General features: G+C 34.2%; 2 protein-coding genes and 1 long non-coding RNA gene across 3 annotated transcripts; 1 reads left to right on the top strand and 2 right to left on the bottom strand.

Annotated features, from left to right (window-relative positions):
* Window positions 1-4252: 4252 nt before the first annotated feature.
* On the top strand, window positions 4253-14573 carry LOC113508436 (circadian clock-controlled protein-like). Its single transcript, XM_026891488.1, has 5 exons — window positions 4253-4560; window positions 9714-9942; window positions 10962-11104; window positions 11814-11963; window positions 14014-14573. The coding sequence occupies exons 1-5, from the start codon at window positions 4485-4487 to the stop codon at window positions 14187-14189; spliced, it is 774 nt and encodes a 257-aa protein (XP_026747289.1). The 5' UTR covers window positions 4253-4484; the 3' UTR covers window positions 14190-14573.
* LOC113508437 lies at window positions 5338-6639 on the bottom strand. The gene is made up of 2 exons (XR_003402023.1): window positions 5590-6639; window positions 5338-5502 (listed from the first exon to the last, which is right to left on the bottom strand). It is a non-coding gene; the product is annotated as an uncharacterized LOC113508437 (long non-coding RNA).
* A 120-nt stretch (window positions 14574-14693) lies between the features above and the next one.
* Window positions 14694-22790, bottom strand: LOC113508435. The gene is made up of 10 exons (XM_026891486.1): window positions 22672-22790; window positions 22371-22593; window positions 21054-21187; window positions 18643-18897; window positions 16809-16974; window positions 16402-16571; window positions 16127-16310; window positions 15566-15874; window positions 15194-15363; window positions 14694-15008 (listed from the first exon to the last, which is right to left on the bottom strand). Exons 1-10 carry the CDS (start codon window positions 22703-22705, stop codon window positions 14749-14751), a joined length of 1905 nt encoding a protein of 634 aa, XP_026747287.1. The 5' UTR covers window positions 22706-22790; the 3' UTR covers window positions 14694-14748.
* Window positions 22791-23410: the final 620 nt, after the last annotated feature.

The following is a 23410-nucleotide window of genomic DNA, read 5'->3' as shown; positions in this document are numbered from 1 at the left end:
ATTTTAATTGAATTTAAGAGCGATTTAACTGTACCTAAGGTGTTTATTTGAACACTGCACAAAAGCAAATTGCATTGGAATTATTTTAGAATACCCATTTTTTTAATTGTCTTACATCTAAAGACAGACTTAGAGACTTATCTCAAACATACTATATATTTTTAATGTGGTTAAGTAAAATAGATATGAATCTGTATATCAAAGATCTGATTAATCTTCAAGCGAGCTAGGCACGACACTTTACATATTGAGCTATTACCGTAGAAGTTGACCTAAAGATACTATCAAGAAAACTAGGTGTAGTCTACCTTCGTTCAACCTACTAACCAACATTGTAGAATAATACAAAGGTAACAAGTTAAGCTTAAAGCCTTTATCTTGCTTTGATAATCATCAGATAGGTACAACCTTCAAAATTTCAATCAGGCTTTGTAGCAATAACTAGAAGTCTAGGAAAACGTTTGTTGCCTCTATCTAGAATACGCAATAAGTAATTTTTGATATTTTGTATTGAGTGTTTGTCAGTGAATTACTACTCCTACCTCAGATTATAAAATTTACTGTTGATGGAGGTAGTTCTAATGTAAAACATAAGAGACGTAGGACCGTATTTTTTGACGTAACAAAAACAAGTGGGCGAATTTAGGGGAAGCCTTTGCCCAGCATCGGGCTACAGTGGGCTAGGTAAAAAAGGGCATAATTTAATAGACAGATAAACGTAACTACCACAAATATTCTCGCTTATACTCGCAACCGTTGTTTTTATATTTTTCTCTTGACAAGTTTGACAATAGCAGAACAATACAACAACAATAAATTGGAAAACATAAATTAAACTGAAATATGATGACTAAATTTGATAAAATTAAAAATAATTCTATAGGAGCGTGTGGAGCTATAGGATATAAAACGCTATTTTAAAAGGGAATAAAAATATATATCTGCGTCATTTTATAACAAGTAGGTATAATAAATTAACTTAATCAACAATTGCAAGATCATAATATTATTCTCGAATCTCTATAAAGTTTTATTACTATTTTACGGACAGTGGACATATTCATATTTTATAAGGTATGTGAATAACATAAATTAACCAATTCATATATCTAGTTGAAAAAGAACCACTTGGTAAAAAGAAAAAGCGCATGTTCGATGTATTTCATTAACATGCAAACAAAGAATATGGTAAAACAGTTTACCATTTTTTAATTTACATCGTCTTTTCTACAAAGGGCGACTAATCGGGATACGTCATCCAATGGGCTCATTTCCAAAGCTTCTACCACTGCTTACATTTTCCTTTCAATAATGCATAAGCCATCCCAACATAGGTGGAATAAATAAGACATAATCTACCACCACCTTTTAAAGTTGCATGTGTGAAAGAGAGATGGAACTTGCCATTTTGTATGGCGGCGTCTCCTTATCACAACTGCAACTGTATAATTAGCTCAATAAATATCACTGTGACATTTGTTTAAAGCTGGTGGTAGGCTCCTTATCTACATGAATTATTGATGCTTGCCATCATTAGATCACTTATTCTTTCTAAGTATTGTTAGTCATGTCTTTAGCACTACGTTATATGAATTTGAGTGACATAATTTTAGACCACCTACATACAGACCAGCATCTGTATTTAATTGGAACTGATGGCTGGTCATGTCTGTAGAATACCGAATGAGCACTGGGCGATGACAACCTTTGAGTGGTAAAGACCGACAGAAGACAGATGTCACGATAGACCCAAAAGATATTGGGACCAACTCCACTCATTATTTATTTTTCTCTTTCTTCTATTTTTTGGATCAAATTAAAGTTGTTCCGTATCTTTTTGTTATTTTTATCAAGCATGTCTCGTGTTGTGAATAAATGTTTTTTTCAATTTTTTCTATCACAAAACTGGTCTCTGTTAGCCAAATGCCGAGATAAATGGAAGGAGGGAAGGGAAGCCTTTGCCGTCTGGGACACTATTGACTGATAATAATAATCATAAAATCAGTAGAGAACATTTAAAAGGTATCGAAGCAAAGTCGTTGGTAGGTCGAATCTTTTATACTGCTGCCAAAATATAAATCAATGACACTTTTTTAGAGTTGAATCAACATTAACAAATAATAAACATTATAATAATTGTGCCATTAGAATTCTTAACGTATGCTTCTAAAAATCGTAATGCTACTCTAATTACTTAAATAACGGAATTTAAACTAGTCTTTCTCTATGTAATCAACCTAAAGATCGTATATTTTTAACTGACTTTAAAAAGGTGTATGTTCTCAATTCGTTTTGTTATGTTTTTTCTTCAAAACTTCGGACTGGATGACCACATTTTGTTCATTTGGTCCCATCAAAAATCATCAAGTTTGAAACAGTAGTTTTTATTTTAAGTAGGCTTTATGTTTTTGTTTAAAAAAAAAAGATATGACAACGCAGTTTGACTATAGCACGCAACCTAAATGATATTTTTCTTTTTGGTATACTGATGTGAGGTGATGTCAAAACTGTAATAATCCCCAAGATCGATAAACAAGTAAGAATTCTTACTTCCTTAATGAAAACATATTGTAGTATCGATTGAGATATTATTAAACATTTTAAGCAAAAAAGTATAAGTCCAATTAAAATACGTACATTTTCGTAAAAGTTCAAGGGAGTGTCGAACATTGAAGGCTTAACAAAAATGTATCATCGATAACTTATCACGGCACACTTCGTCAGCTGACATTTAAGTTTCACAACACTAGATGTATGTATGTATGTGTTTGTATGGTCGGCATTGTTCCAGCTGCGAAACCTTTAATATATGCGCTTTCGACATGCACTTGACCGATGAAATGTCAATGACCTTAACGTGATTTAATCGGATGATGGAGAGTATTCATTATTGTTCTTCTAGAAATTTCTATGTCGATGTAAGTACTTACAATATAAAAACTATTTTGATGCGAGTCGGACTCGCGAAAATGAGGATTCCTTAAAGGCTAAAGTGAACAATTAAAAAAAAATGTCAGCCATTCTACCTAATTAATGTAATTGACTAGTGTTACGTTAAATATCAATTTTTAATCGTTTGTTAAGCTTTGACTGTTCATGAGATACAGCCTGATCACAGACGGTCAGGAAGCGTTACATTATGAATAAGCCCCCATTTACTCTTTGCACACGGAACTCTACAAAAGAATTACAATTGCTTAAAAAAATATCAAATTAATCAAAGTATATTTTATAGCTTTATTATCTGGTTTTCACATCGTCTGTGACCTCTAAAGGATAGTCTCACAGGACACACGTAATTCACACATATAATAAAGAAACAATTAATAAGAAATAAAAACTACTTCATCAATTTTCTTTTTGTATGAACTTTGTCACTGGGTGGCAACACCATTCTTTAAATTAAACAGAACTCAAAACTAAGGTAAAAAGATACTAAGTGCAACTTAAAGCAATGACTGCTACAAGATATAGTATTTTTTCCACTTCAGAGAACGGAAAAGCCAAAATACTATTAAAAAACCCACACTACTACCAAATCTATTTCGCCTAAAGGCGTTACCCCAGAGCCGTTTCACCAAGATACGTTGCACCCACTTTATCTTATAACATCACATTATATACTTCTTTAAGTAACAAAAAAATGTAGACTAAATTCTCACACAAAACTCCCCTACAATATGCTTATTCCTTAAAACCGTTCAATAAATTACATAATATAATATAAAGTCACAATTATATAGTAATTACTTTTTTACAGCTTCTATTCATCAGGTAATGTCAGGTCATGTAAACATGATAACAAAGACAGTAAAAAATACAATTAAAGACGTTTACTTGTTACAAGCTTAGATTGTGTCATTAGGGTTGTCCGGCGAACAAAGACATCTAGACCGCTTTCAACATGTTTAAGAGTTCTATGAATGATAAAATATTCAACCAGTTATCAGGATAATTAACTTGAAAGATTACTCTTGCTTAGATTTTTTCTACTTGATGTATCAATGCAAGTGGGTCACTAAGTTTTTTTTTTATTTCGTCATAGATAATTATAAATGAGTAATTTAGCACTAACAAAACGATTTACGACATTTTTTAATGAACAAATAATCCAAAGTTCAGAAACAAACTAAAAACGGAAATAATTACGAAAGGTTAAATAATAAAATACATATCGATCACGTATGAAAGATATTAAAGACCAAAGTAATTTGCTAACCCTAAAATGACCAGGTACTTTAAAACGCACAGGATTATAGACCTTATGTGTTAAGAATATTGTATAAAATTGCGTGAACATTTTTGACAAATACTTACATTGATCATGTTATAATTATGTTGGACGGAAAAAGAATCAGACAGTCAACATAAATAAGTTGCCGGTTCCTGTCAGCGCACAGTGTGTGTCGAGCTCTTGTGCCAAAACGTAATAGAACGTGTTTTTTTTATAAAAATATTATTTCTTATTAAATAACAAATATACAATGAAAATGTTCGCGGCATACAGTTTGGTTATTCTTTCCCTGGTTTACGCAACAAATTGCAAAGATGGATTTTTACGTAAGTAAAATGATATTGTTTATTTTTATTTTATCTCGAAATAAACAACGTTTAATAATTTACTAACACAATGCATGAAACTACAAATACAAATAAATTAAAATAATTCAGCAAAAGTATTCTTCTCTTTGAACAAAGATTTAATTAAAAAACCAAGCTTAAAACTATATCAATTGTGTTAAAATACAAAAGAATGATCAACAATCACTAAAACCTCATTTTAATTAACTCCCACGTCAATTGAACAATTATTATATTATATCTACACTAGTAAATCTATAGAAAAAATGCTTTTTTTACTATGTCCATTCAAACTATTCATAGTTAAAATAAAGATAAAAATCTGTATCATTAAACGGACACTTATATAATTAATACAGGGAATCAATGATTCCACTTTCATTTAAGTATTCATTAATAGAACACTGACACTGAGTACTGTTTAGACAATATTGACACTATATTTTGAAGTATTAATAAATAAATACTTTAGTTTAAGTGCATAAGTAAAGTAGGTAGGTATATTAAAAGATACAGCAAACATTATCGAACTTTCGAAACCAAAGCGATAACGACTAAAATATAGGTATAGAATAGCAAAATAACAAAACCAATAACAAAAATAATGCGGTAAATAATTAACGGTAATGTAAACCGGAAACCCATTTTTAAGGCTCTGCTGTTTGTAAGTTCGTCAGTCACCAGGCTATATGAATCGTGATAACTAGATAAGACTGTTGAAATTATCAGAAATTATGTATTTCTGTTTGCAAGGCGTTTTTTTTTGTAAAATCGATGTTAAGAAACAGTTGCGGTCAAAAAATTTATAAATGATGTTGTTTTTTACAAACCGGTTCATCTTCAGCCTGTTTGTACGGAACCCTTAGTTACATATCCGACTCGCACTTTGCCGATGGCTTTTTATTATTTTGATTGATGGTACTGCAAATAGATTGATCAATAAAAGCTATTGTCACATTAATGAACAATCTTAACGTCTTTAAATAAACTGGTATTGTAAAGACTGACATTGACGAGTTCAGAATAAGTTCAAGTGCAAATTGGTGACACAAAGTTAAACTAGTTTTAGTTGGTACGACTTGAAGTAGTCGTACGTAATGTTTTTCATCATTGTCTTATATAGTGTCCTTGTAGGTATATGAGAGTATTCCTTCACAAATCACAAGTTTTTTTTTATTGAGATATATTCACTTAATGCTAGTCAAGCCTGAAGCACAAAGAGTGCGTGTAACTATCACACACGATCGAAGTAAAACTTCTGTAATTATTCAATTTAATAATTTTTACAATGTTTTTTACTTTTTTTTTTTATTTAAACCATCTATTGTCAAAATCAAAATATTAAAAACCGGATGGTTCAGAAACGGGACGCAATATTGCTGTAACGGACTTCCGTTGCATTGTCGTCCAGTTACCGCCTAGATACTCCTAGTCGCGCCTAAGGAAGTTTTAATTCAAAAGTATAACAAATTTGATAAAGACATCCCATGCCATCCACTCAATCACGGTAAAGCTTTCGTTATTAAATAAGAAATCATAAGAGCACTCTATACATAGATAAGTGAAGATATCAACTCTACAAAATAATATAGTCTTGGTTATTGAAAAGCGTAGCTTTAGGAAAACATAAATCTTAGACCACGTGTCATCCTATAAGCTGGGCTGCACTGGACTAGACAATGATGAACTGAGCAAACGTTGGACCAAGAGGATTCTGTCTCCTTTAAAGTTATCGATAAAAGGGTTATGTTGGCTTAGGATTCTTTTAATAAATTGACATAGAAAACCAACCTAGAAACAGGACATTCTGGGAGGAGTAAATTGAATAGTCAGATATTTATGTATAAGAATATACCAGAATTTACAGTTCATATTAGTGAATACTATCGGATGATAGAAAAAATGGCTTATAGGATAACGATGAAGATTATAAGTCCAGATTGGATTCAATAGTTTAAATACCACTAAAATCATACAAATAGACCAGGGTACCTGAAACAACCCCAGTACCCTTGAAAAATAATAAAAAGTGAAAAAAAAATAGTAGAATGAAACCCATTAGAAAAGGAGGGGAATATTATAAAAATGAGAGGAAAAATAAATTACGGTCGGGAAGGGGGTGGAGGTGACGTTTGAAGGGTAAAAAACGGTTTTTCTCGATTTCCGGCAATACTAAAAGTCAAATCGCATAGTTGTAGGTAATAAAAAGATCTAAAACTTTTGGATTTACACATTTTTCACATAACCTCAAAATTATGTAAAAAATCCAAAAAACTAAGTTTTTGGTTTTTTATTTTATCTTTTACAAAAATTTATATTTTTTAACGAAATTTGGTGAAAACTTACCTTTTTGTGTCCTAAATACGCTGTAATTTATTTGATTAAAAATATTCATTTTTTCACCTTATTTTGAATTAAAATAAAAAAACCCTAATTTTCAATTGAAAATTCACCCGTCAAAATATCAGCTTTTTTCAAAAAGTTGGTATGGTTTCTATTCGTTGAAATCTCTGCTTTCCGACAGTGAAAAAAAATGTTACTACAGTAAATCTTTATATGTATAAATACACGTGCACGCTAAGTTTCTTAAAGATAATTGTGACAAGTTTACTTAAAAACTTAGAATATTAAGATTTTTATGTTTGAGTTGACTGATACAGATAAAAATAGAGATAGTATTTACCTTCCTATGCAGATTCGAAAAGTTTTTTTTTTTTTTTTAAGTAAACTTGTCACAATTATCTTCAAGAAACTCACCGTTCGCCCGTAATTTATTTTTCCTTTGATTTTTATAATATTCCCCTCCTTTTGTAATGGGTTTCATCCCACTATTATTTTTTTTGGTTTTAAAAATTATCGACCCTGGTCTACAAAGTTCATCTGTCTACCAGAATCGTCTATTGCAAATGCCAATTAATTCCTAAAAACATTTCCATAATTCAATTCTATAATCCTAACCTAATAAATCAACAACCACGTATCAAAGCAAATATTTGTTAAAATCTACGATGAAATAAATGAAATCGAAATTTAATTATGTCGTTTGCTTTGTACAAGTATGACAAGGCAATCGATACGTGATCGGTTTGATCAATCAATCATCATGCGTTGACGCGATTGGGAAACGTGTATTGAATCAATGGTACGAATTAATTTCGAACCGTAGTTAATATAGGAACAAACAAGGTAGGATCTTACTGTTTACATACCATCCTTAATAGTAGTAGTTGGAAAACAAGACCGTCTTAGATGATAAATTGAGATTTGATGTAATTTTTCAAAGTTTCAAGCAGTCGTGAGATGCCACGTTTTCAAGAATGGGAAAAGACAACTGAAATTGAAATTTTGTCAAGAAGTGTAAATATAGCCTGTTTTAGATCCAACTGCTGGGCAAAGGCCTTTTCTTTTCTCTTCCAGATATTACCATCTTTTGCGATTAATGGCCACCTTGGCATCGCATCGGCATCGGCAATAGCATCTTATGGATTTAGGGAAAAATTCAAAAACTTAATTGCTCGAAATACGGATTTTATCAGTTAGCTTAGTTCTTCATATTTTGCTTGCTTAATTCAGCATGCATTATATTTGCGGATGCATTTTTTTTATCATAAGCAATTTATGCAGGTTGGCACTCCTTATAACCACAGCCTGGGATTTTCTTGCATATTAATGAGTTATCGGAATTACCACAATGGCAAAACTCTTGATAGGTCAAGCAAATATTAACATATCATCAATCATTGTTCGGACTATATGGTTTACACCTACATTCAGTTATATGAGCCACGTGTAACAGCTAGAACCTTTACCCACCATTGGTGCCTTTCTAAAATGTTCACAATATTTTCTCTCTCTTTTTATGGACTAAATTTCAAATTCTATCTAACAGCTATATTTAGGCTTCGACGCATGTATCGGTAATCTTATACCATGTATCAATTTTGTTTTTAAAATGTTGATTCTTGTCGGCTCTTCCCCAATGGAATGAAAAAACATTTTCGAAACCTGCACTAGTCTCCCGTTTCGTAATAGATTCTCATTATCTATGACAACACAAAATTACGTATCAGTCAGTCAGTATATATATAAAGATTTATCTCAAACAATCAATTCAGCCTTTCGACGTCTACTGTCAATGGGCGTCCCCCAAGATGCGCTACTTACAAATCAAAAAATGTATGATCGTATTGTTAGATTCTACTCCGACTCTAAATATAACTTATAAAATAGTAAAGAAAAGGAAAGCATCTCAAAAAAAATAGATATTAAAAGAACTCAATAAACCATCAATAAAATAATATCAGGTAGTTTATAAAATCATGACATCACGTGAAAATCTGTTTTCTTACCACATTAAACTAAATGGCGGATCTATAATAAAATTACTACCTACTAATGTTTTTCCATTCCGGAGCTCATTTATTGATTGCATATTATTATAGCGATTATAAAGAACCATTTAACAGTATTACCTATAATTTATCCACACCTATCCAGTAGCAATTACAAGCTATTAATTTTATTCTTCATGTAAAGATGGTTTTCCTAACTACTGTTAATTCTATCTTATTGTTCGTCGTTGAAATGTGACAACACAGTTCTCAGTGTAGAGTGGAATCTTTCTTTCACAATTGCAATTACTTTAAAAGGTGATAAACCCTCTTAATTTGTTTAAATCGATTAAAATAATATATACATTTTTTTTTACATATACAACAAACGTCACTGCTGTTCTCGACAAAATGGCTTTTCCATTTACCTGCCCCTATTACTTTCAATTTAAAAATTATTTAATTTAAAAGAATCGTACATTAAGGACAATAACCAAGTATATGTTCCGAAACACAAAGCGTTTGAAACGCTTTGTTTCTTTTAACTAGATAATTAGTAATAAACTAGGTACATATTCAGAAAAAAACGAAGGGCTTAAGTGATCGGTGAATAATAAGTTTTAATGGGGTATTAATTGATTAACTACAGTTGGCAGGTGCAGACTACAACTTCCACCATATGTTAGCTGTTTCATTTAGACAATAATAGATTTCCACGTAAAATTAATAAATCATAAAATATCCTTTTGATCTAAAATAAATAAAAATAACATAGCATAATCGATGTCATTTTAATTTCAGCTGAATACATCGAACCATGCAACATCAAAAGCGATAACTTTACGGAATGCGTGAAGGAACAGATAGAAATAACCCTTCCTAAATTCACTAAGGGCATCCCTGAAATGGGTGTGCCTTCGATAGACCCAGTGCAGTTGAGCAACATCGAAATAGACGGCAATGGACTGAACCTGTCCTTCTCGAAGGCAGCTATGCATGGACTAAGTGACAGCATGTTGACTGAACTCAAGTAAGTAAAAGGAGAGGATGAGAGACGAAATGATGGTAGCGTAACCACGTCTCAAAGTTATATATTATGAAAGCTTATGAACGCGGTATCTCTAGTTCAGACCCGTATATTCCTTTAAGGCCTGGAATTACCAGCCATGCCAGATTCCTGATTCTTTAGCTTCTTTAAATTTGCGCCCTTTGGATATCGGCTAGGAAACTAAAGTTCTTTATGTCTTCTTTGGTTAAAGGATAAATCTTTTGAAAAGAAAAGAAAATTGTATGGTAAGCATATTTTTTATGCTTAATATTGTTCTTTTATATGCAAAAGCAAGACTTAAGTCAGAGTAAACAAGTCGTACGTGTGAGTAACTATCATGGAAAACAAAGCATTTCAAACAAACAAGTTCATGGCTAATGGTTAATTGATTTTCCTTTATCAACAAAGATTAAAGAACCTTCAACCAAAGAGTTCCCTCCGGAAGTATCGATAGGTGTGTCAATCGATAAACAATCGTCATAGAAAATTATTTCAAACGCTGAGGAAAACACATTGTATGCAAATAACAGAACTCGTCCCAACGTTTAAAATACAATAATTATTGCCTTGACAAATGATATCAAAACAATAGGCACAAAGTTAAGACTTCAGCAAAAAAAACACACGTTCATAATTATTTTATGTTGTACCTACCTAATTACATCTAACCAGTTCCTTGATATTTTTATATGGCAATTGGCAAAAGACTGCGTTTATCCACTAATTACAAGTAATTTAAATGTAGGTACAATGTAATAGTTACGACAATCGACTTTGTACATCAATTTGCTTGATGGAACGTGTAAGTTTGGATATGAGTTTGTGTATTTGTATATTCTGTACCTCGCATACTAACACTTCTTTTGGTAAGCCTGAAACCGTTTGAAACTAAAATAGATTCAGAGAGATTTCAAAACTTAAATAAGTATCTACTGTTTTTCAAAAGGTTTCATCTTTAAAATGTTTTTTTTTCTAATCTCCTTCCCACATTTCGCAAACAGGCTTGAACTAGGGAACAACAAAAGCGAGGAAACCTTCTCCTTGGCATTCAAAGGCAACATGAGTCTGACAGCGCAGTACGTCGTCGATGGCAGGATTCTGATCCTGCCAATTACAGGCAAGGGTGACGCTATAGTCAAAGCACGTAAGTAAAACGTATTGATATTTATGACATTCATAGTTTATACAAAGGTTGCCTGTTAGTCAAGTTGTCAGTGGCCCTTTTTTTTTTTTTTTTTTTTTTTTTTTCCGGGGTGAAACGCTAATGTCTTCAACCCACGTCGAGGGCACGGCGTGGGGATATGTCGGACTTCCACCGACTAAAAACACCCCGGGCCCCTTCTACTGCTTTAGCCAGAGTCACGGGATCGCTCGCGCATACTCTGCGCGACTCTGGCTGGCTCTAGTCCTTTGGACTCCTTCTCAAGGGATGGGTGTAAAAAGCCCACCCCTCACTCCTCATAAAAACGGGTGCGCAGGACGACGCGCCCGTCTCCTTCTTGGCCTGCTGGCTGATCGAGTGTCAGGGTGCCCTCCCTGCCACCCGCAGGCCCGACCTTACGGTGGCCGTAGGTCGTAAGTTGTCAGTGGCCCTGGCTGCTACACCAGAGGTCATGGGTTTGAATCCCGCCCAGGTGAAATATTTGTGGGAAGTAATTTATTCATATTATAATGTACGTGATTAAAATTACTATATTTATTGATTTTTACCTTAACGTAAGTACAATTTTGAAGGAAATTAATAAGGTGCACTATCAATAAAGTTCAATATACCGTGTAAAAATAGTTAACAAGAAGGATCTACAAAACGAATACAAGCAACATTGCTTTCTATAACCCAATTAATTTTGCAGAGGGAATCGAAGTTTGGTTGGACAGCAAACTGACCCACCATAAGGACGAAAGTGGCGTGCACTTTAAGCTGGCGACACCGAAGTACAAGTACACCATCGAACGTACCACGTTTGACCTGAAGAACCTGTTCAATGGGAACAAACAACTCGGTGAGAAAATTAATAATTTACGTTAAGTGTGACTAAACATCTATTGTTAGTTTTTATATTTGTTTCGCGTAGCTCCAGTTAATGTACCTCATTATCAGTTTAAAGAGAAAAGTTTTTGAAAAGACTCTGTTGAGTGCCTCTCCTCCCGGCCTTAACAAAAAATGAACTCTTCTGTCTCAGGAAATTAAATAAAGGTTTAAGTTAATCTAGATTAGGTCAGGCCTTGTTAAGTAAATCCATGTTAAACCGCATCAGATATAATCTGAGGTTGAGGCCTGTTGCTATTCTAATTATTTTCACGCAATGAAAAGAGCTTTGTGTTCAGGCTTTATCCCGCAAATGTAATTTAGCCGAACCAGTTTATGACGCATTTTACGAACCGAATTCGCACATGGTTGTGAATACAGAACTGGGATACATTGTGTTTTGCTTACTTTACGTAAAAATGTGTATGTAACACAATTCATTTAAAAAAAAAGTCCTTGTTTACATGTCACCAATCTCAAGGGAAAAATAGCCTTTAGTCCGTTTTTGTTCGTTTTCATCGCTATGGAGGCGTTAAACAAATAGTAATTTATAGCCACATTCAACCAAACGTCTCCTTATACCTACGCGATACGTATTAGTGGGGCGATTTCATTAATCAGCAAGAATTTCTATAGGTATTCATCATTCGCTGACTCGGCAATCTCATTTAACAGCTAATGTGAAACCTTGCTCACATTGCGTTCGCTTCTTATAAAAAAATCGTGGGTGCTTTAGCAAAATAATTCTTCCAGATACATATTTTTATGAGTCTGTACTTATGCTCTTCAATTATCAAATTGCTTCGATAAGTTGTGAACAACATTGAGCGACAAACATTTGAGCATTGATTACCACGCTAGGTACCTGCGGATTGGCGATTTCAGTTTCCAATATTTCGATTCCAGTTTTCCTTTACCACATGTCAGTGTTACCATAGAATAATTTAGAAAGTAGTTTAGGTACACATAACTTTGTAAAATAACATTGCCACTTGCCTGCGGTGGGATCGAATCTGTATCTCACGTATAAAAATGGATACATACTAGTAGAACAGCATGGCAATAACGACAAATTATTTACTTGCGTATGTACATAGTATATATTGTAAAATTGTCCGAATAGTCTGTTGAGTGCAAAGGTTCCATTTTCTTTTCATTTCCTTTATCCTTAGTACATCCTGTAATATCACTAATCGTACGTAAATATTGTTACAATGTTGCGTATCTGATAACAATATTAACAAGCTAATTACCTATTAAAGATAACAGCCTGTTTCAATGACGGTTGCAATTTGAACGATCTATGTATATCACCTTTCCAAATCTTGATTGAAATGAAGGAAATTACAATGTCAATGAATCAATTGATTTCATTGTTTGGTAACTCAGGACATGTTATATACAGATGGTTATCTACTTGATCCGCTTTAGAAGTCACCCTGAAAGTCCTTCAGCGTTTGTTTCGATACAATGATTCATTTTCGTTTACAGCATAATTTCGCGCATTTCTCGAGATTTCTGGGTTAACCTTTTTGGACAAATAGAACTTCTTAGTCGTGTTTCTGTTTCATGGTTCTGAGTTTTGAGGGCTAATTAACTATCAGGGCATTTGGAGAAATACGTACAGTCCAACTAATGTTGATAAATAATTATAACGAATCCGCATCAACTCTAAAAAGTTCTTAACTAATCGCTACTGTTTATGATTGGATACCATACCTACTATCGAACATTTCAATAAAATAGATAGTGCAAGTCAGACACGCACTCGAGGGAATTTGTATAGTTATAAAAAAACAGATCTTTCTTTCTTGTTTGGGATCTGCTCATTTGGGATTTTTCACTACAGCGTTATAAATAGCGTAATCTGTTAAAATTGCAACTAGCTAACACAGTCTTGTTAAATGGGTACCGTTTTACCCGTTAGCTTCCCACATCGTACAGACCACTAAAAGGAGAGCCCTGTTCCTTAAAAGTCATACACACTATCTAAAGTTCCTAACTAATATTTCTCATGTCCACAGCGGAAACCACACTAGCTTTCGCCAACGAGAACTGGCAGCAATTGATGGACGAACTATCGCCACCAGCCATCAAGCAAATTGTGCGCACCCTCGTCAAGACAATCAACAAATTCTTCTCAAAAGTCACCATAGACCAAATTGTCAAAGGATATTTCGATGAAGAAACCGAAAATTAATGTTAGCATGTATTATTAGGTATCGATGTAAGAAGTATTTATTAATACTTTTATTTATCTTGCAATTATAAAATAACTTTCTTATCTAAAGCTGAGTTTTCATCCGGTATGTGCCGTGAGTGATGTTTGGAGATAACTAATAGGATTGTTACCTATACTTCCCGAGCGTTCTGCAACATTATACCTCTTCAGGAAGCTCTTATTTATATGTTTTCTTTAAACGCATTCTTCGTTACATATATACCAGATCGCAGAATAAATCTAGTGAAAATCTCAAAGGAAAACTTTCTTTATATACTCTTTTATCTTTCCTCTTTAACGAATTGGGTACTCGTATTTTCATCCGTTGGTGCTACCTGTGTTATTAAATAAGACTAAAATATTTATTTCGTTTTATTACTATTACATTAATTCCTAGAAACGGATTATTATTGCAGATTTTATAAAAGCAACGCATGCATACGTGGTTAGGTACTACTAAAATCTTTTTAAATAAAACATGACTAGAATCAGATTAAAATATATTTTGAGTCTTATATCAGGTAATTAATTATTTCGTTTAACAATTAGCAGCAGTTCTCGAAACATCTGTTTCATTACTACTCGTCGTGCTACTGCTTAATCTGGAATCGGATCTTTGCATTCGTCGTTGAATCGTGAGATCCGAGGCATCCGAAGTGTTACTGAATCTGAATGTTGGCCAAGGGACGTTCTTCCCTTTCTTGTACCACATGAAGCCAGCCAGTACTAGACCCAGGACAGCAATACCACCCAGAGTACCTCCCAAACCGGCACGAACTCGATGCGAGCGAGCTGAACCTGAAACAAAAAATATATTTTTTAAGTAGCTCTAAGTAAAAAAGATCTGTTTTAGAGAGTCCTAGCTGTAAATCGTACCTCATTTGCAAAATTTGCAAAAACAATAAAATAGTCATATTATTCAAGGAAAAAATACCATGTATCGAACTATAAAAAACTTAAAAGTTACTCAAAGCTTTACTTACTGGCAGTAGATAAAATGATGGTATCTCTCGACTCCACAGTTTCGTCATGCACTAGAGCAGCACATGTCCATTTACCGATATCTTCATTGTGCACCGGATTTATTGTTAGGGAGCAGTCGCCATATTGTAACTTCCTCTCAGGGGTGAAATAATAACGATCAAGGATGGCACTGAAAAAAATAACGGCGTAAAAGAACCTCCTTAAAGTTTAAAATTTGCATTTTAGTTGTTGTCGAGAGAGAAATTAGATAAAAATACCCCACTTTTGTGCGGAGGAGAGAAAAGAATCGTAGTCATCTTTTTAGTTCATAAAGCATTTTAACATCATTGAAATAAGTTCATATTCCTTTAAGTTTGATATCCTTTACTTACTTTTCTTCGGTAACTGTAGAATCTATGCTGATACCAACGAAATTAGGCGCCAAAAATCTACAATAATCAAGTGGTCGCGGTCCATTGGAAGTCAGACAGTATATGGTAGCCTGACCACCAACTGTTACATCTATTTCCTGAGTGTGAGCAGCCAGAGGTCCAGTTACTCGCACAGCGAGTTTGTCTGCTACTTCAATACCTAGCTGGTATAAATAGCCCATGTGACAAGTCCAGGTACCGGCATCCTCTTCAGATACGTGTTTGAAAGTTATACCACAGTCACCAGTCTGAAGATTTTCTCCAGTGTACCTTGACGAAAAAAAGCTAAGTTAGCTAGGAATAAGTGTCTAATAAACCAGTTTTTATTTAGTTCAAGTATATGACTGGGACGACTTAAAGCAAAAAAAAACTGAAAATATCATGAAAGTTGCGAAAAACTTAGGTAAGTCGTTAAACAAAACAAAAATAAAGTTTGTATCGAGTGAAGTATGATTTTGGGCATAATATCAAATCTTTTTGAATTCTTGTGAAGTTCAAACTCGTAGTTAAATAAAATCTTACCAAAAGTCCTGTTCCTCGTTGTCGGCTCGTTCCACGGGTGTGAATTGTGAGCCATTAGGATGCTGGAACCAACAATACGCTAGGGACGCTTCAGCACGACATCTCATTGTTAAAGGGGAGTCTTTTTGAACGAACAATGTCTTCAGTTCTGGTTCTCTTTCCACTTCTCGCCTTATTCTTTTACCTTTAATTATAAAGCGATTTTTATGAGGGAACTTTAAGCATATCGAAATTATATTTCAGTTACCCAGACAAAATTTGCCTTAGAGTCTTACCTTTGCCGGTCGGAACGCTGATTAACGCTTGCATGGGGGTTCTTTGTTTGATGACTGTTCCTTCCCACTCCTGGACTCCAACTGTGCATCTCCAAGTACCATAATCAGCTGGGAGTACCGACTCTATTGTCATACCACAATGTTTTTTTGAGAATCCATCGCCATAGTAACTATAAATTAAAATTATTTAAAACAACACATTATACGGACATTGAACTGTTTTTTGTTGATGTTTCGAGATTAAATCATTTCCTCGCAGTTATTTTAAAGTTAAATCAGAGCGTGACGCCTAAAATTATACCTAACTCTGTTAATCTGCCGGGGTTTTATTAGATTTGTTTCTGCAAAGTTTTTTATTATATTGGGATAAATAGGTTGTGTAATATCATGATACAGTTTGTACCAACCTGTAGCGACCATCACTAAGACCATCCACCACATTGAAGCCAGCACTTTCCGAGCTCTTTTGGAAACGGCAGAAGGAAACATTTTTGGGCGAGTGTAGAATATTACAGTACAGATGTAATTTATGCGAGTTGTCATCTCGAACAAAGCCAACGTCGAGACGCTCGGCTACAACATAGAAGATTTCTAACTTTAGGATATCAAGATATTATTTTTGAGATTTAAATAGTTAAAGGAAGGTAGAACAACTTGAGTATTTAGTGAAATATATAGCTCAATGATAAAAATATTATGTTACGATCGGATACTAGGGTTGGCAATTAAATAATCTTTCAGAAGAATGATTGAATGGTAGCCGAGTGGTTGAGGTTAAAACACCTAACCCACAGATCGCGTGTGCGATGTGATGCTGGTTCGATCCATGAATGCTTGTCCTGAGTCTAGGCGTATTTGTGCATGTGATTTGAAGGTTTGTGGAATTCGACTCATGGACTAAATACCTTAATGCAGGAGTCGTTTTTTTTAAAGAATATATTACTGCTGAACTTACTTACTTGTTTTAAAAAAGTAGTATTATTAGCTGGATTTAGATAACTTTCAGTAAAAAACCCGATTGCACAGCACTAGGTGCAACATTTAGCGAAAGCTAAATTCCTTTCTTATCTGATTGAGGAGGGTGCGTTTGCCGAAAATGCTGAATCAAAAGGAAACACTCTTTCAAAGTCACCTGTCCATGTATAAGGGCACATAAAGTAAAGTCGAGGGCATGACTTACTCGATAAACCGGTAGATCGCAAGTATTTATCAAACATCAATCATTTGATTGCGATGCAAATGATAAGTGATTATAACAGGTGAACGTCATACCTATCAAAGTTTATTTATTTTGAGATAAAAATAGGCTTGTTTAGCAACAATACAGCTTATTCAGTAATGTATATAATAAATTCGTTGACTTCAAACATAAGCATAGTATAGTATGGAAAAACATACGAAATCCGAAAGCTGGTCTAAAATTGTGCATGTCAATAAATTGTAATTAATTCTAATAGACCGTATTGTAGGGCAAAATTGTTTATTATCATTATTGCTTCGGATATGGTTTTTTTACTTCTTTAGATATAATTCACAACTATTTTTATTAATATAAAAAACCTTGCTAGATGCTGCCATGTCGGTGTGAATTTACCCTCATGCCTCTTTTAATTACATTTAAAGTCATGTAATCACTGATAAAATAAAAATTGATAACGCGAGACTTTTCTTATGATTTCTCGAGTCTACAGAACTGTTTTAAGATTTAACGACAGATAAATGAAATAATTTATTAATTAAGATCGGATCACACATAGGATACAGTCTTATACAAAGTACTTATCAGGTCACCTTAAAGCAAAAAATGTTTATTTTGGTTTCGTTGGTTGTTAGCTGATTTAATTGTCTACTGACTAAGGTTTTAGAATGATATATTTTATCATTAATATACTTATCGTATTATTATGTCTGCATTTGCGCAAATGATGAATAATGGCCAAATGATAGGATTTCGCTTTTTTTATAAACGATTCCTCCTTATGTAATTCACTCCTTGTGTCTTGGGGAATTTCACAAAATATTCCTGTCACATGCACAAAGACACCCAGGCTCAAAAAAATATTGGTGAATCACACACGTCTGTCCTTCGTGGGGATCGACACGTCGCGCGCCATGGTTTTGGCGTGATGATCTCAACGACTCGGCATTATTAAATTCTCCTTTAGAACACTTTTACGCCTAATTTCTATATCACAAGAAGAAAATACAAAAAAGAATCCAATACAAAAGTCCAATACCAACCTTCTACAACAACATTTCTTTCAACATGCACCTCTGAAACCCTTCCCGGTACTCCCAGTAGAACGTTCCATCGACCTTGCACAGCTCGGGTAGTCCGCTCCAACATCACACTGCAGTGGCCCGGTACCAAGGAACTCTCGGAGAATGGCTGAGCAACCAAACAGTACGAGTTCTTCAGAGTCGATAAAGTCACTTTTGCTTTTGTTTCACCGTCTTGCAGTGATATAGCGTCCAGGGGTTCGTCGGGGATCTTTCCTAAAGCAATAATTATTATTTTAACTAAGCTAAACTTGGCGAAATGTATGAGACCAAATGACAGCTAGGTATTTCCCGTTCCATGAAAAAATAATCAGCAAAATCGGTTCATCCTATCCGAAATTTAGAGGTAAGTAACAAAGATAAAAAATACAGACGAACTGAGAACCTCCAACTTTTTTTTATTGAGTTGAAAATGGAGAACATTGTTTAGTAAAACAACATTTCTGACAGCTCATAGGGCACTTTCACTTCCTTCGACATTAATTCGAAATGCTTTAGCACCCTACATACTCACACAACACAACACTACACAAACTAGAACCTTGTACCACTCCAGAAATATCGAAAATTATAGATGACCTTGATATCAACACAAGTACCGGGCTTGACGGAATAAGCGCAAAAGCTATAAAATGTTTAAAAAATATAATACTAAACAGATTAACCAACTGCATAAACAAATGTTTACAAAATGGCACTTTTCCCGACACACTCAAGGTAGCCAAGGTCAGTCCTATCTATAAGGCCGGCAGCAGATCAGATCCAGGCAATTACAGGCCCGTCTCTGTACTACCCATACTTTCCAAAATATTTGAGCGTGTGATATACACTCGGCTAAATAACTACCTAAATGAGAAAAAGTTTTTAATTGACGAACAATATGGTTTCCGATCCAAATCCAGTACACTATCAGCTGCGATAGATTTAATAACCAAAATTAAAATTAATATTGACCAAAAAAAATTTGCTGTAGGTATATTTATCGATTTAAAAAAATGTTTTGACACCGTTAGTCCTCAAAAATTACTCGATAAATTAGAGAATATAGGCGTGAGGGGTACAGCGCTCAAAATTTTTAATTCATACATTCAAAATAGGAGACAGGTTGTCAAAATGGGTAATTTTGTTAGTTCGCCACAGAACTTGGATTACGGCTGTCCTCAAGGCTCGATCATAAGTCCATTACTATTCCTAATTTATGTGAATAATATTAATAAAATAGGCCTCAGTGGCCATTTAACACTTTACGCGGATGATACCTGTTTATTTTATTTTGACAAGTCAATCAAAGAAATCATGACTGATGCACAGAAAGACTTGAATTTGCTTGCTGAGTGGCTAAAATATAACTTGTTAACAGTGAACGCCTCAAAAACATCCTATATGATTTTTACTGCAAAAAATAAACAGATACCCACATTCACACCGCTAACTATTAATGACGAACCAATAAAACGCTCAAACGCGGAAAAATATTTGGGCCTGTGGTTAGATGACAAACTAACGTGGAACCTCCATATCAATCACATCCGCACAAAGTTAACATCACTACTAGGAAGCCTTCGCAGAATAGCACATTGCATACCATATCAAGTGCGCAATGTTATCTATAACTCGTTAGTAAAATCAAACCTTGAGTACATGATTGAAATATGGGGATCAGCCGCCGCCACTCATTTGAAACAATTACAAACTACCCAAAATAAAATTATTAAGGTGCTTCACCACTATAACTACTTGACTCCAACAAAAACACTATACGAAAAGACTAACGTACTAAATCTTACGCAACTCTACACATATTGTACTTGTATCCTAGTTAGAAATATAAGTAACCTAACAATACAAACAAACATTAAACTACACAAAAAAGAAACTACATATAATCTAAGACATAATAAAAACAAAATTCAACTAAGGAAGCCACGCACTAACTTCGGAAAAAAAACAATAGTATTTGAGGGAGCACAACTGTATAACAACTTACCAAAAGAAGTGAAAGAAAGCAGCAGTATAAATGTATTTAAAATGAAACTAAAAAGATATCTCAGCACACTGTAAGCGACTCGTTATAAATAATTTCTAGTTCAGAATATAGAAATATAAAAATAATATATACTTATTAAAGAAATGTAATAAAATTTAACATAGAAACTTATTCTAAGTAAAGAAAATGTTTATGTAAGCAATCTCGTAATTAATAGTAATAAGCGCTAGAGATACCATATTTTAATTGAATTTGTTATGCATATCTTATTTTAAATGAACTGTATAGTTTTTATAAGAAAATAAATGTCTTTAAACCGATTTGAATGTTTTTTAATACTACATCTATGGACTGAGAAGAGATATAATATTCTCTTGGGTCATACCTAGGACTCGCAGTTCCGACCAGCCAGTGAGCGAGTAGTTTCCAGCCTCGGAAGCAGTGAGACGCCATCGCCCCGTATCCGCAGGAGCAACCTTTTTAACCCTCAGACCACAGCCTTCACTCCAACGTTTAAACCTATATACAATCTTAAGCTTAATAATAATAATCTAATTTCGTTATTCAAATAGTTCCTACATTTAGGCAATTGTCATATAGGTATACCTATTTCTTTTTCAGGCTAATTTTCGCCGCATTATGAATTCTGATATCCGAAATAACCCACAGCGGTTCTTTATTTCGTTGCGCCTTAAATTTTTAAATTAACCAGGACTATTTTGTTATTTTATTTTTTAGATATGCGTCTAATAAGGGTCTGTAGTCTATGAGGTGTTTAAAATTAACATTGCTTAAATTGATTAACCTCTATTATAATTTTGATTATTTATCGTTATCGCATCAAGAGAAATATGTCATGAACGGTGAAAGTTTTAACCGTCTTGTTATAATGGTTTATGGAATACGGCATGCTGACTAATAAACAGACAGAAGGACGCACAGACAGCGGTAACATGGTTCCGTTTTAACCTATGATTACGGACCCCTAAAAAAGGACTACTTAGCTGTATCTATGCGGAATCAATCCATAATCGGACAAAGACGTTCTTTTGTCTAGTTATCAATCATTGACTTATTATTATATCAAGGTTATCAGTGCTATTGGAGTGCAACACGATAGTGAAGATAATAGATAAAGTATTAGAAATCACAAATACATGAACGTGAAACTATCACAAGAAATTCAAGTAGTAGTAGTAAACTCTATCTGTATCTTAGTCAGTAACACTAAACTACTAAACCGATTTCGATAAAATTTGGTAAACAACAATTACATTGGTTGCTTTTAGCCCACATAACCGATTTCCTTGTGAGTGAAAGTGCGAGAAAATGTTATGTAAATAATTAACTGCAAACGCGTTTGTATGCAAGGTAGGTAACAAAGTATTTACAACATGGCGGCAGCTCGCTACGCTTAATGAGAAGCTTTTAAATCATCCCTGTCCTACGACTTAGCTAAAGCACCTTTGGGAACAGCCTGTTTGAAAATATCACTTAATTATGTAGGAGCTGAGTCAACTTTATTTACACTAAGATAAATTATAAAGGGTAGGCTTTTATTTTGTAAAATTTGAACTTTGAACTACTACACGAATTTTACAGCTAAGTGAGTAAAAACAAATCGCGATGCAGCAACATGACGCGTTTACATCGAACATAGTTGAAAAATGTAACGTGATTAAAACAATTAAACGCCACTCACCTATCACTAGGTGGATTATTAACATCGAACGTAACTCCAGCTGGTGTAGTCACTTTACACGAGACCTGATTCTTCACAGTTCTGGACAACCGCATTAGAGCCTCGTGACCCTCCGTTACATTCAACCGCAGAGGCCATCCAATGCCCTGTTGCATCCTCAAAAGACTTTTCACCGGCACGTCGTAGAAAGTCTGACGAGCGGTGGCATTGTGTAAACATACAACTAAAAATAAAATGAAATATATATACAGGCATTTTCTTTTTATTTTATTTTCGTACCTATATTAATTCCACTACTAACCTAGCAACACTAGCTTTAAATATTCCCGAAACATGATTTCAAATAATAAATGTAAACTGATTAACGCCACTCTTCTTCTCCGTAACTCCTTCGAGACAATGACTCTAATTTCCTTTTTCCTGCATTAATTATGTCTGCATCTGTATATACTTACATATAGTATTCGTACATCGCTGATTGGAAATGATATCAATATCGATGCTATTTAAATTATGATATGTTCATTGGATAATTTTTGATTTAATAATGTCGATAGTATCTTAAGGAAGATATCCACAATACGTTGCGAAATTCATCCAGTTTTAGCCGGTGGTGCTCTCGTAATCCAAAAAGCTATGTTAAAACCATAGCTTTGTTTTTAACATTTAAACAGGTCATAGTTTAAGCTTCAACAGTTTGATCGTATGTAGCTACTCAGGTTCCAGTCTACCACCATGTTTATTTTTTTTTTGTGATCGTGGAAGAACGGACGGTCGATGGGGCAGAAATTTTCTGGATTGGAGACCACGTACCACCAAGCGCAGCGTGGGAAGGTCACCTGCCAGATGGACCGACGATCTGGTGAAAGCCGCTGGGTCTCGTAGGAAGCAGGTGGCAATGAATCGGTCGCGCTAGAGAACATAAGGAGAGGCCTATCTCCAGCAGTGGACAGCTATCGGCTGAGATGATGATGATGATGATGATGATGATTGTGGAAGTGACATTGCAAAACAAGGCGACATCTCCTTCGAATAATACC

Source organism: Trichoplusia ni, chromosome 2 (genome assembly GCF_003590095.1).
Source record: "Trichoplusia ni isolate ovarian cell line Hi5 chromosome 2, tn1, whole genome shotgun sequence".
Lineage (NCBI taxonomy): Eukaryota > Metazoa > Arthropoda > Insecta > Lepidoptera > Noctuidae > Trichoplusia > Trichoplusia ni.
Note: the sequence above shows the minus strand (reverse complement) of the source record. Positions and strands in the feature narration are given on the sequence as shown.

What these genes read in the sequence shown, in the direction of transcription:
- LOC113508435 (XM_026891486.1), bottom strand. Translation starts at nt 22,705, where the DNA reads ATGTTTCGGGAATATTTAAAGCTAGTGTTGCTAG. An exon ending in CTTAGTGATGGTCGCTACAG is followed by an intron (nt 16,572 to 16,808) that starts GTTGGTACAAAC and finishes TTTAATTTATAG; the next exon opens with TTACTATGGCGATGGATTCT. An exon ending in AACGAGGAACAGGACTTTTG is followed by an intron (nt 15,875 to 16,126) that starts GTAAGATTTTAT and finishes TTTTTCGTCAAG; the next exon opens with GTACACTGGAGAAAATCTTC.
- LOC113508436 (XM_026891488.1), top strand. Translation starts at nt 4,485, where the DNA reads ATGAAAATGTTCGCGGCATACAGTTTGGTTATTCTTTCCCTGGTTTAC. An exon ending in AGCATGTTGACTGAACTCAA is followed by an intron (nt 9,943 to 10,961) that starts GTAAGTAAAAGG and finishes TTTCGCAAACAG; the next exon opens with GCTTGAACTAGGGAACAACA. An exon ending in TGACGCTATAGTCAAAGCAC is followed by an intron (nt 11,105 to 11,813) that starts GTAAGTAAAACG and finishes TTAATTTTGCAG; the next exon opens with AGGGAATCGAAGTTTGGTTG.